General features: G+C 37.8%; 1 protein-coding gene across 2 annotated transcripts in view; it reads right to left on the reverse strand.

The window, feature by feature from the left end:
• Positions 1-1,922: 1,922 nt before the first annotated feature.
• Positions 1,923-12,478, reverse strand: part of NUP58 (nucleoporin 58) — a 48,263-nt gene continuing 37,707 nt past the window's right edge. Inside the window, exon 16 of one of the 2 annotated variants that reach the window (XM_058437747.1) lies at positions 1,923-2,269. In XM_058437747.1, the coding sequence (XP_058293730.1) occupies positions 2,187-2,269 (83 nt within the window). In that variant the 3' untranslated portion in view covers positions 1,923-2,186. Of the gene's footprint in view, positions 2,270-9,263; positions 11,712-12,478 lie in introns of those variants that run through there. The other variant, XM_032150621.2, reaches the window with a different exon arrangement.

The raw sequence follows: 12,478 nt of genomic DNA on the forward strand, positions 1-12,478 counted from the left end.
ATCCACCAGCCTGGGCCTCCCAAAGTGCAGGGATTACAGGCGTGAGCCACTGCACCTGGCCTGGAATTTTTGTTTGATGTGTGCACTTACCTATTCCAACACTTTAAAAAATGTCTGACACATAATAGTTGCTCACAAATATTTGTTGGCTAATTGGATGAACATAGAATGGTATATACGTAAGAATGAGTTGCATAATATGCAAATGGACAGTAAGTATGTGAATAAAGACGTTCAACGTTAATCATTAGGGAAATGCAAATCAAAAGCACAATGAGATACTTCATGCTCACTGGGATGGCTATTAGTAAAAAAGACAGACAATAAAGGATATGGAACCCTCATACATTGCGGGTAAGAATGTAAAATGGTGCAGCAACTTTGGAAAAGTTTGGCAGTTCCTCAAAATATTAAATATAGAGTTACCATATGACCTAGCACCTCTGCTTCTAGGTATATACCCTAAGATAATTGGAATCATGCATTGACACAAAAATCTGTCCATGCGTATTCACAGCAGTAATACTCAATAGCCAAAAAATGGAAACAGATATTCATCAGCTGATGCGTGGATAAATAAAATGTGTTATACCCACACAATCAAATATTATTTGACAGGCACGGTGGCTCATGCCTGTAATCCTAGCACTTTGGGAGGCTGAGGGGGGTGGATTGCCTGAGCTCAGGAGTTTGAGACCAGCCTGGGCAACACGGTGAAACCCCGTCTCTACTAAAATACGAACAATTAGCCAAGCGTGGTGGTGGGCGCCTGTAGTCCCAGCTACTTGGCAGGCTGAGGCAGGAGAATGGCATGAGCCTGGGAGGTGGAGATTGCAGTGAGCTGAGATCATGCTGTTGCACTCCAGCCTGGGTGACAGAGTGAGACTCCATCTCCAAAAAAAAAAAAAAAACCAAACAAAACAAAATTATTTGACAATAGAAAGGAATGAAGTACTACTCATATGTGCTACAACATGGATGGCCCTTGAAAACATTATGTGAAGTGAAAGAAGATGGTCACATTTTATATAAACTAATCCAGAACAGGCTAGAGAGGCAGAGAGTAATGATTACCTAGGACTTAGGGTGGAATAAGCAGTGACAAAATGTTCTTACAGGTTTTTTTTTTTTTTGGGTGGGGTGGGTGGTGAAAAAAAAGTTCTAAAACTAGACTGTGGCCGGGCATGGTGGCTCACGCCTGTAATGCCAGCCCCTTGAGAGGCCAAAGTGGGAGGATCATTAGAGGCCAGGAGTTCGAGACCAGCCTGGGCAACATAGAGAGACCCCATCTCAAAAAAAAAAAAAAATTAACCAGGTATGGTGGCATGTGCCTATAGTTCCAGCTACTTGGGAGGCAGATGCAGGAGGACTGCTTGAGCCCAGGAGATGGAGGCTGCAGTGAGCTATGATCACCCTACTGCACTCCAGCCTGGGTGACAGAGACTATCTCTAAAAAAAATTTTTTTTTTTTTGAGACAGAGTCTCACTCTGTCACCCAAGCTCGAGTGCAGTGGTGCAATCTCGACTCACTGCAACCTCCGCCTCCAAGTTCAAGCGATTCTTGTGCGTCAGCCTCCCTCGTAGCTGGGATTACAGGCGCCTGCCACCACGCCCGGCGAATTTTTGTATTTTTAGTACAGACGGGGTTCTCGTGTTGCCCAGGCTGGTTTCAAACTTCTGAGCTCAGGCAATCTGAAAAAAAAAATTTTTTTAATTAAAACTAGACTGTGATAATATTGTACAACTTTGTGAATACACTAAAAACTACTGAATTTTGCTTCAAATGGGTGAACTGTAATGGTATGTGAATTATATCTCAATAAAATGTGTTTTCTTTTTTTTTTTTTTAAAAGAGTGAGTTGCATAATTGGAACTTAGAAGTATTTAATTCACTATACTTGGTAAATTTTATTTTGCACCATCTTTTCCTACTCCGTGAGTTTTCCACCAGTGCCTTCTATACATTGAATTAGTGGTCTGCTTCCCAGTTCCTCTAAATACTCAGAGGATCTGGTATATGAGCCACTAGATTGTCCTTAAACACCAAAGGCAAGTTTTATTTCCTTAATTCTAAACATCTTGACCAAACCTACTCTAAGCTTAATGTGCTTTTCTTGAATAATGGGATTTACAAAATGAGAATTAGAAGTTCCTTAAAGGTAGATATTTGCTGATTCAAGGACTGCTCAGAACTGGATTTTTCTTCCTACTTCATTGGTTTCTGTAACACTGGGTTTTCGAAATTCAGTTAAAATCTGTGATTTGTTGCCTGAGAGAAAGAGAAAAATCGTTTAGACTGTATTATGACAATAGTTAATATTTGTTGCATCTTAGCTTACACCAGGAACATATTTAAGCACCTCACCTAAGCTAACCCATTTTAATCTTCACAGTCAACCTATAAGATGGATTCTTATCTTCATTTTACTAATGAGGCACAAAGTTGTTAAATAACTTGCCTAACTAGAGCTACCAAGTGATAAAGCTGAGATTCTAACCCTAGTAGCATGGTTCTAAGGCCTATATAGAGAAAGATCAGCAGGGAGGGTCACTGAAGTAACCCTTTTTCCACTGCATTATTTAATTAATAAACATTAATAGAATCCAGTTAGACTGTAAGCAAAAATAAACCCAAACTAAAAGAAGACAGGGCTCCTGTCCTGGGAGGAGCCTAATATGGGAGACAAAGATACCACCAAGTAATAAAAATATAACTTGGTAAGCCTGTATTGGAAGGTCCAAAGTCCAACCAGAGTGAAGAGATACAAACTAACTTTGTCGGGGGCAGTTAGAGAAGGATGAGGAAAGATGATGCCGAAGGGCTAAGTTACTCCAGACAAAAGAAACAGCCCCTGGTGTGAAAGAGCATAGTGTTTGGGAATGGTCTTGGTGTGGGAAAGTGTCAGAAGGGACTGGTAAAAGTAGAGGCCGGACTATGAGGGGCTTTGTATGTTACGAAAAAGAGTTTGAAATAAAGAGCACCAATGAGTATCGGCTTGACATGACCCTGTTTGTGAAAATAACTGTAGGAGCTCTGATGATGAACAAGGGTAGACAAAGAAAGCAGGGATACCAAGTAGGAAAGTGCTTTAACAATCGACATAAGAAGCAAATTAAATTATCTGTAATTTATTTCTCTTTTAGACATATAAGCCATATTTGGTCCCAGAACCATGGTCTGCACCGTCTAAAGCAGCATAGTCTAACAGAAATATAATACGAGCCACATATATAACTTTAAATTTTATACTAGCCAGGTGTGATGGTGTGTGCCTGTAACCCTAGCTACTTGGGAGCCTAAGGTGGAAAGATTACTTATCCCAGGAGTTCAAGACCAGCCTGGGCAATGTAACAAGACCCTCCTGTCTCAAAATACTAATAATAATACATTTTATACTAACCACATTAAAACAAGGAAACATTTTGAAATATACTTAATATATTTTGACATGTCATCAATACAAAATCATTACCAAAATATTTTGCATTTTTCATACTGTCTTCAAAATCCAGTGTGAATTTTATACCTAAATATTTTCAATTTGAATGCTAAATTTCCTTTGAAACTTAATTTGCATTTAGATTTTATAAATTTTACAATTGACAATGTAGACTCATATACTCAAGTTTTTCCAAACACACTTAAATGTTGCCCAATATTTGAATGGTGTGTCAGTTTTTAAATTTAAATTGATAAAAATTAAAGTTAAAAGTTCAGTTCCTCAATCACGCCCACCAGACATGGCCAGTAGTTACCACTGTGGACAGTGCAGACTGCACTGCTTCTCAACCAAGGGAGAACAACTTGCCAGACACTCCCTTGTTGGATTATAATAGATGTCCACAAAATATGTTTATTATCAGGATTTAAAAAGGGAGAATTTCTCGTTCTAAACCAACTGCAAGTAAAACACGGTATAGAGAAGGAGAAATTCTTGACACCAGAAGGAGTAAATGCTCAGCACATTATTGTTTTTGGCTAAGTTACTAAAACAAGAGTATTATTCTTTAGATCAATCCTTGTTTGGCTAATAGAGAAGATGTAAACAATGATTTGAAAGAATTTTTGTTAATGCACCTATAAAAACATCTACAAAAACAAGCTCCATTATGGCCTTCTGTTAGCTGTATGTGGAGTAGACTCCTAAAACACAGCCCCACTACAAAACACCTGAAAATAATGAGGGCAATTTTTAAAAACATCTTTTAAATGCATAGCTGAATGAGCCAAAAAGTAAATCCTTGGAAGCCAAAAATGAAGTGAAAGTGTGAGAACAATGGAGCACTGAGACTTGTGGTTGCTAATAAAGACATCGAGGTTATAACCCTGCTCAGGAGGCAAGCCAAGGCCCAGCAGCCTGTGGAGATTTACTTATTGTACCCTAGGTAAATTCTCCCCTTCTTCCTTACCAGTGCTGGTTTTAGCTGAGTGCGGGACACCTAGCAAAAGACATTCCCCAGACCTACTTGCAGCTATGTGACTAGGTGCTGGCCAATGTGGTATGAGCGAAGTATGCAACTGCTGGCTCATACTCCTGAAAGGAAAGGTATTCTCTTCACTCATTCCTTCTTCCCATGAGCTGGAATGCAAATATAGGTTGAGAATCCCCAACTTGAAATGCTCCAAAATCTGAAACTTGAGTGCCAACATGAAGCCACAAATGGAAAATTCCACATCTGACCTCATGTGAAGGGTCAGTCAATACTTATTTCATACAAAAAATTATTTAAAATATTGTATAATATTACCCCCAAGCTATGTGTATAAAAAACATAAATGAATTTCATGTTTAAACTTGGGTCCCATCCCCAAGATGTCATTACGTGTATGAAAATATTCTAAAATCTGAAATACTTCTTGTCCCAAGCATTTGAGATAAGGGATACAAACCTCCTCTGGAGGGTGAAGTATTAGTTGCTTTTTATTTTGAACCCCTTTATGTTGTTCAAATTTAACATTTTAAATTAAATACATGGTTCTTTAAACTTGTAAATACTTCATAAAATATAAACCATATTCATATTTATTCCTCAAAGCCACCTATTTTCTTGATTCCCTCAGGCCAAATTAATCTCCTCATATACTCCAGAATTTTTCTTGTATCTTTTTTTTTTGAGATGGAGTTGTGCTCTCGTTGCCCAGGCTGGAGTGCAATGGCGCGATCTCTGCTCATTGCAACCTCCGCCTCCTGGGTTCAAGCGATTCCCCTGCCTCAGCTTCCCAAGTAGCTGAGATTATAGGCATGTGCCACCACGCCCGGCTAATTTTTGTATTTTTAGTAGAGACAGGGTTTCTCCATGTTGGTCAGGTTGGTCTTGAACTCCTGACCTCAGGTGATCTGCCCACCTCAGCCTCCCAAAGTGCTGGGATTACAGGCGTGAGCACCGCGCCTGGCCTTCTTGTATCCTTATAACTTAAGAAAGCCCACTTTATATCATTAATTTATGTAAAGTTAAAAGCCTACACAGACTCTACATAGACTGCCTGGGTTTGAATTCTGGCCCATTCACTTGCTAGTTCAGTGGTGACTATTATTTAACAACTGTGCCTGTTTTCTCACCTGTGAAAAAAAGGAACAACAGTACCCAGCTCACACGATTGAGACTAAATGAGTTAACGTATGGCAGCTCATGAGAGTAGATCCTGGCCTCTGCTTAGCACTGTTAGCTATTGAGTACAGACAATATCCTACCCATATTTATTTATATTCCTAAATTTCCAGCAGTGGATCACACAAATTATTAAGGAATGTTTACTGAATTAAACTGACTTGCCTCCCGAGGGATTAAAAGAGGGGTGGTGATGACAAGAAAGGAGCTCTCCCCAAGTTAATTCTGCAGCACACTTGTCAGCAATGAAACCTTTGTGAGCCTGGTAGGTTTTTTGTTTCTATTAGCTGACAAATAGACTAGGTAGAAAAAACAAATGCATTCTACTGAATGAATGGGAAAAAGGCAAAAACCATTCTGGGCCACAATCAATTTTTCCATTAATCCCTACTCTCTCCTATGTATGTTGCGGCCTCTCATTCTTGCCTGTCTCCCTGGTTCTCTTGAGCTTTTTAAAGGGCCAGTTGAAGTTTATCTGTACCAGCAAGTCTCACTTGGTCTGAGCATGTGGTGCTCTTTTGAGTCACAGGGGAGTCATACAAGCCTTCCAGGAAAGGTTTTCTTGTTAAACTTCTCTTTGACAATTCCTAAAACTCAAATAGTCAAAATTGCTCTGCTTACCTTTTCCAAGGTGGACAGACCCCCCCACCCCCACCGCCCCCATCACCCGGTTGCTGGGATGATGCTTTTCTCCACAAACCTCTTCATAAGGAACCAGCAGGAAAAGGTCAAAGATGGGCTGCACAAGTCCAGCTCTTGTTTCTTCATAACGCTCTTTACACCACAGATATTATTCCCTCTCCTTTTAAATCACATAGACCTAGGTACTCACCTTACTTTGCCCTGATCTAGTCTATTACATACTTGTAGTTTCCCCCATATGAACTGTGTAATCACATTACCTTCAGTGCCTTTCAGTTAGTCATGAAAATCAGCACGCTATTCCTGGATCAGAGACAGGCAGTAAAATATTGTGCTTTGGAATTAAACAGATCTGGGTTTAAAACCCAGCCCTATGACTTAGCTATGCGACCTCAAGTAAGTTGCTTAACCTTAGCCTCAGTTCCTTCATCTATAAATTGGGTATTTCTGCTTTACACGGTAATATTCAGACTAAACATGGTCAAGTACATAAAATGCCGAGTGGTAGCCAGGACAGACTATGCACCCAATAAATGGGGATGTGATGTAAGAGGCAAAGAGGACTTTGTGCATGAGATTTAAGTTAGGTATGCCAACTCAGACTTCCCAGGACACTGGCTCATGTTAGCAAAGCCCAGAATCCTGTGACTGAATAAGCCTGTCTTGGTGTGTGCTTCAAAAAAGTGTGGCAAAGTCAGCCTTATTCACAGAAAAGGTAGGACATTAACTCAGATTTACTATATTATCATCAGAAAGGACAGGTAAATTAACTGGTTGTAATAATGTAAATGACCTCATACCTACTACAGGATAAAAATTTGCACTCAGAATTCAAATCAAGATGGTTAGTAAAAATAATCAAACAAGAATCTAACAAAAACTTTGCTAAAGGAACAAAAGACCCAACAGATGTATATATCATGCTGTGCTTATTGTTGTCAATTTCCCCCAGGACATATTTTGTGTAAATCCAATAAAAATCTCAGAATTTTTTAAAGAAAAATCAAACTCAATAAAATAAAATAGACTAAAGTTCATCTTAAAGACTAAGTGTCCTAGAATAGCCTCCCCACACAAAAACAAAAAGGCTAAGATAAAGCAACTTCATATCAGGTATACAAATAAAGCATCTGGCTACAATGATTAAGGCAGTGGGGTACTGGTGCAGGAAGACCTAACGCTTCTCAAGTGTCAGGGGTTACACTATCCAAATGCTTTAGATTATATTATTAATATAACCACCCATGTATATTATCCTCATTTTCTAGAGGATAAAGCTGAAGTCTAGAAAAGTTACATAACTTGCTTAAGATCACACATGGTCAAGGCAGGATTCTGAACACAGCTGACTAGACATATCTCTCAGGAAAAATATTAATACCTATTATCTACAGAGGTTCTACAAATCATTAAGAAAAAAATCCTAATTTAGTATAAAAATTGTCAAAGGATATAATAAGCAATTACACTAATATACAAGTAACTGATACATATTAAAAAGTCTGACCTCACAAAGACTTATAATTAGGATTACAATTAACTAGGATCACAAAGAATACTAGGAAATGGGTATACATGCTGGTAGGAGTATATATTTGTATAGCATTTTGGGAGAGCAATGTGACATTAAAACACACGATTTATATGACTTTTCAGCAATTTATTTTCAGAATCAACCCCAAAGAAACTGAAATAGTCAAATGAACCTAACCATCCATAACAGAGAATAGTTGGTGTGGGGGGTGTGTGTGTGTGTGTGTACGGAATACTACACAGCCACTAAAAAGGAATGAATGAATTGGCTGGGCATGGTAGCTCACACCTGTAATCTCAGCACTTTGGGAGGCTGAGGCAGCAGATCACCTGAGGTCAGGAGTTCCAGACCAGGCTGGCCAACATGGTAAAACCCCATCTCTACTAAAAATACAAAAATTAGCCAGGCGTAATCATGCCTGCAATCCCAGCTACTCGGGAGGCTGAGGGAGAACTGCTTGAACCCAGGAGGCAGAGGCTGCAGTGAGCCAAGATGGCATCAGCCTGGGTGACAAGAGTGAAACTCCATCTCAAAAAAAAAAAAAGGAATGAATTAATGGCATTTGCAGCGTGGACGGGATTGGAGACTATTACTCTAAGAGAAGAAACTCAGGAATGGAAAATCAAACATCCTATGTTCTCTAAGTGGGAGCTAAGCTATGAGGATACAAAGGCATTAAGAATGATACAATGGACTATGGGAACTTAAGAGAGGAAGGGGTGGGCAGAGGGTGAGGGATAAAAGGTTACAAACTGGGTTCAGTGCATACTGCTCAGGTGATGGGTGCACCAAAACCTCACAAATCACCACTAAAGAACTTACTCATGCAACCAGATACCACCTGTTCACCAATAACCTATGGAAATAAAAAAATTTTTTAAAAGAATTACATTTCCTAAAAAAAACACAAAACAGAACAGTTGGAACAGATCATTGTACACCCATTCTATGGGACAGTATGTAAAAAGTAAATCTATATAGACACAGAAAGATGCTGATGATAGACCAATAGAAGGGAAAAAGAACAAGTCAAGAACACAGACTTTTTAACCTATTTGTTAAAAAAGTAAAAAGAGGGATCCAAGAGAATAAAATGTGATAAAAAATCAGAGAGAATATAAAAGAAAAAGAAAAGAGAAGTAACATTTATATATTCTTTTAAGACATATTTAAAAGGGTCTACAAGGATACATATCAAACCATTAGAGTGCACAGTAGGAAATGGAAGGGAATTAGAGCCCAAAAGTTCAAGGGGATTTTTCCTTTTTACTCAATATTCTTCTTTATAAATAAAAATGTTCACTGTTTTTGTCATTTTGAGAAGACAAAAGCAAGTGAGAAATAATTTACTATCTTATGTTCACTCTTCTGTTTAAAAAAGAGCAATGAAGGGAATACACTAAAACCCAACCAGAGACTAAAAGAGCAATAATAAGAAAATTACATATTAAGAACAGCTACTGACACCTACAAAGAATCAAAGCAACTGACACAATAAATTTTATTGTTTCCATAATAATAGGCTCTGGACAAAGACAATGGAGACAATGACAACACATTTAAACTCCTATAACAAATTAATCTGTTACAAATTTCCAGTGGCTCAACATATTAAAATGCAAAATATATAAAGAAAAAAAACAAGAAATATATTCAGATTTTTGCAGTACAATGAAATGTCTTCTAAAAAAAGTTTGTTGTAATTGTGTATGTAATTCTGACAGTAATTCAAAACACAAAATCACACATTTTCCCTAACTTCCCATGATCTGGATCTGGGGACTGCAGTATTTCAGAAATACGCAAAAATAAGTTTAGTGCTCAGAGATAAATAATTTTCCTTATTTCAATGCATCAATGCACAAAAATTTCAATTCAAAAAAGCCAACCACTGCTATATGCAGATAAATAAAACAGATTTGACAACATTTTTATAATCAAACCCAACATTATACAAAAAATATGTGCGTGCGCACGTACGTGTGCGTGTGTATGCAATGCCTATTTTAGAAAAAAGGTGTCTTGATGAAAATGATTTTGAAAATAGTCACTGACACACATTATATACAAAACCTTTTATATAAAAAATTAAACTATTTTCAGTGAAATTCCATGTTCACATTCTATCTGAAAACTGTAATTGAATCATAAATAGGTCTACTAATGAAATCATGGCTAAGGCAGTTCTCTTTCCAAGGGTTTTCTTTTATATCCACCTGATGTCACTAATACTAATGTAGTCAAATATACAGATGCAACCTGACATGCCTATGCGTTATTACCTGGAGCTCTGTTCACTGTTATAATGGGAGAATTTACAGTTGCTACAAAGAATATTTTTCTTTTTTAAAATATACTGGTTTCTCTATTCCAAATTAAGCACTTACTTAAGACATTAAGAGGCTGAGAAGCCACTCCATTTGGTGTCATTATCGATAGCCCTATAAGAAAGAACTCTGTATTGGAATAGCTAGAAAAGTTCTCACTAAAGTGAGAACTTTAGTGCATCCTTCACCTGCATAGAATCAGTTTGGCTAATAGCTCTTTGCCCCAGAACACCAGTCTGGAGTTCAAATAGGCTCCTGAAAGTTCATCTCAGATAAGAAAAAAACATCTCACAGAAGCAATATAAGGACACACAGGATAATAAAATGGTTAAAATCTGTTTGATGAGTCTTACAGCATTCCTCATTTGGAGGAGCTGCTATAGGTTAAGGTGGAAACAAAAATGGAAAAGATCAGGGGCAATAAAGTTGAGTTGGCCAAGTATTTACGCCAGTAACCATTTCAATAAGTCTTTAAGCAAACAACTGCAATGACCTGGTACCTCTAGCTCATCATTCTACAAGCACTGAGGATATGACGCTTAAAAGGTGAAAACTTGAATACCTTTAGAAAAGGGGAACAGTCTGAGGCAAAAGTTGTAGGCCTGTAAATATATTTTTTATTTTATTTTCATCTTTTTTGAGACGGAGTTTTGCTCTTGTTGCCCAGGCTGGAGTGCAGTGGTGCGATCTCAGCTCAGTGCAACCTCCACCTCCCGGCTTCAAGCGATTCTTGTGCCTCAGCCTCCCGAGTAGCTGGGATTATAGGCACCCGTCACTCTATGCCCAGCTAATTTTTTTATTTTTCGTAGAGATGGGGTTTCACCATGTTAGTCAGGCTGGTCTCGAACTCCTGACCTCAGGTGATCCGCCTGCCTCGGCCTCCCAAAGTGCTGGGATTACAGGCGTGAGCCACCACGCCTGGCATAAATATGTATTTTATATGCACACACAACTGTGTGTATTATTCTGTATATATTTACATACATATTCACAAGATGCCCTGCAGTATAATTCAAAAGGCCTTTATCAAGGAACAAATTGATTCTAGTACAGGCCCTAGAGTTCACACCATCTGTATAAGAAACAAATGTGCATGTATTCACATAATGTAAACCTCATCAACAAAAACGCTAGGTTAAATAGTAAGTTTTAGGTTAATGGCTTCTAACCATTATCAATCAGTGATGTAATCAGAACATTTCTTACACTGAGAATCAAATTAAAAAGAAAACACAACTGGACTTTAAATTCACAAGAAAAAAGATGTTCAGTATGGCAAACACGAAGAAAGTTCAAATTCCAGAGTAGGGAAAAATATCAAAACTTTATAAATCTCCTGGGATGCAATTTAATTACTGCATCATTAGAAAAATAGACTCATAGAATGAACGGTGCTGCTAAGGATTCTCTCAACACATCAACCCATGTTTATCTTTTTCCTCTTTTGTTTCCAGCTGGAGGTTTCTTCAACTGAAGGAGTTGTCCTCCTGTTCCAAAACCTGCAGAGGCAGGATTGGACACCCCAAAAGTCAAACCAGCTGATGCCGTGATGCCAGGATTGCTGAAGTTAAACCCAGATGTACTTGAGCTGCCAAAGCCTTATGTTTAGGGAAAAAAATATTCATATCAGAAGTTGAATTCCAAAAACAAATATAAAAACAGGGAAGAGCAGTAAATTTCTATCTAAAAGAATACATAATCTGTAAGAATAGCAAATATATTAAAGCCCTAAATTTCTAACATGAAATTTTAACAGGAAAATAATTTAGCTAACAACTAAGTGGCACCCTGAAAGAGAGTTTAGTGATGCAGGCCAAAAGAGAAACCTTAGCACAAATTACTAAAATCTATAGAAACTTCAAGTTGCCAGAAACTTTCCTGTTAATTAAATATGTCAAGGTGCCTTCCTCCTTAGACCCACCAAAAACATTTTATCAACACGTAGAAGAGGGACATTCACATATCTGGACCTACCCTTGCAATCCCAAGTCCTCCATGAAAGCTTCAACCCACAATGTTCAAGACAATGAACAAACAGAAGAGCAGTACTTACTGTTTTGATTTTATAAGAGCTTTTGCAAAATTAAGATCTAGTACTACTGCCTAGTTAACTAATACAATATTTCAATTATAATCCTGATAACATGGAATCCTATTATTATCTTCCTCCACTGGAACTGATTTTAAATGCTACTTATATTAAGTGGAACTTCCTTCAAATTCTCTAAATTTAAACACATCTTTCACAGTATTATGTCATTATATTAGATATGGTATTTGTCCCTAAGCACTGCACATTAAAACAAGCCATATTTACCAATATAGAGTAAATGCAAAAGTAGATGAAATTTGGAATTTTTCATAA

The sequence above is a fragment of the Hylobates moloch genome, unplaced genomic scaffold, assembly GCF_009828535.3.
Source record: "Hylobates moloch isolate HMO894 unplaced genomic scaffold, HMol_V3 SCAFFOLD_4, whole genome shotgun sequence".
Classification (NCBI taxonomy): Eukaryota; Metazoa; Chordata; class Mammalia; order Primates; family Hylobatidae; genus Hylobates; species Hylobates moloch.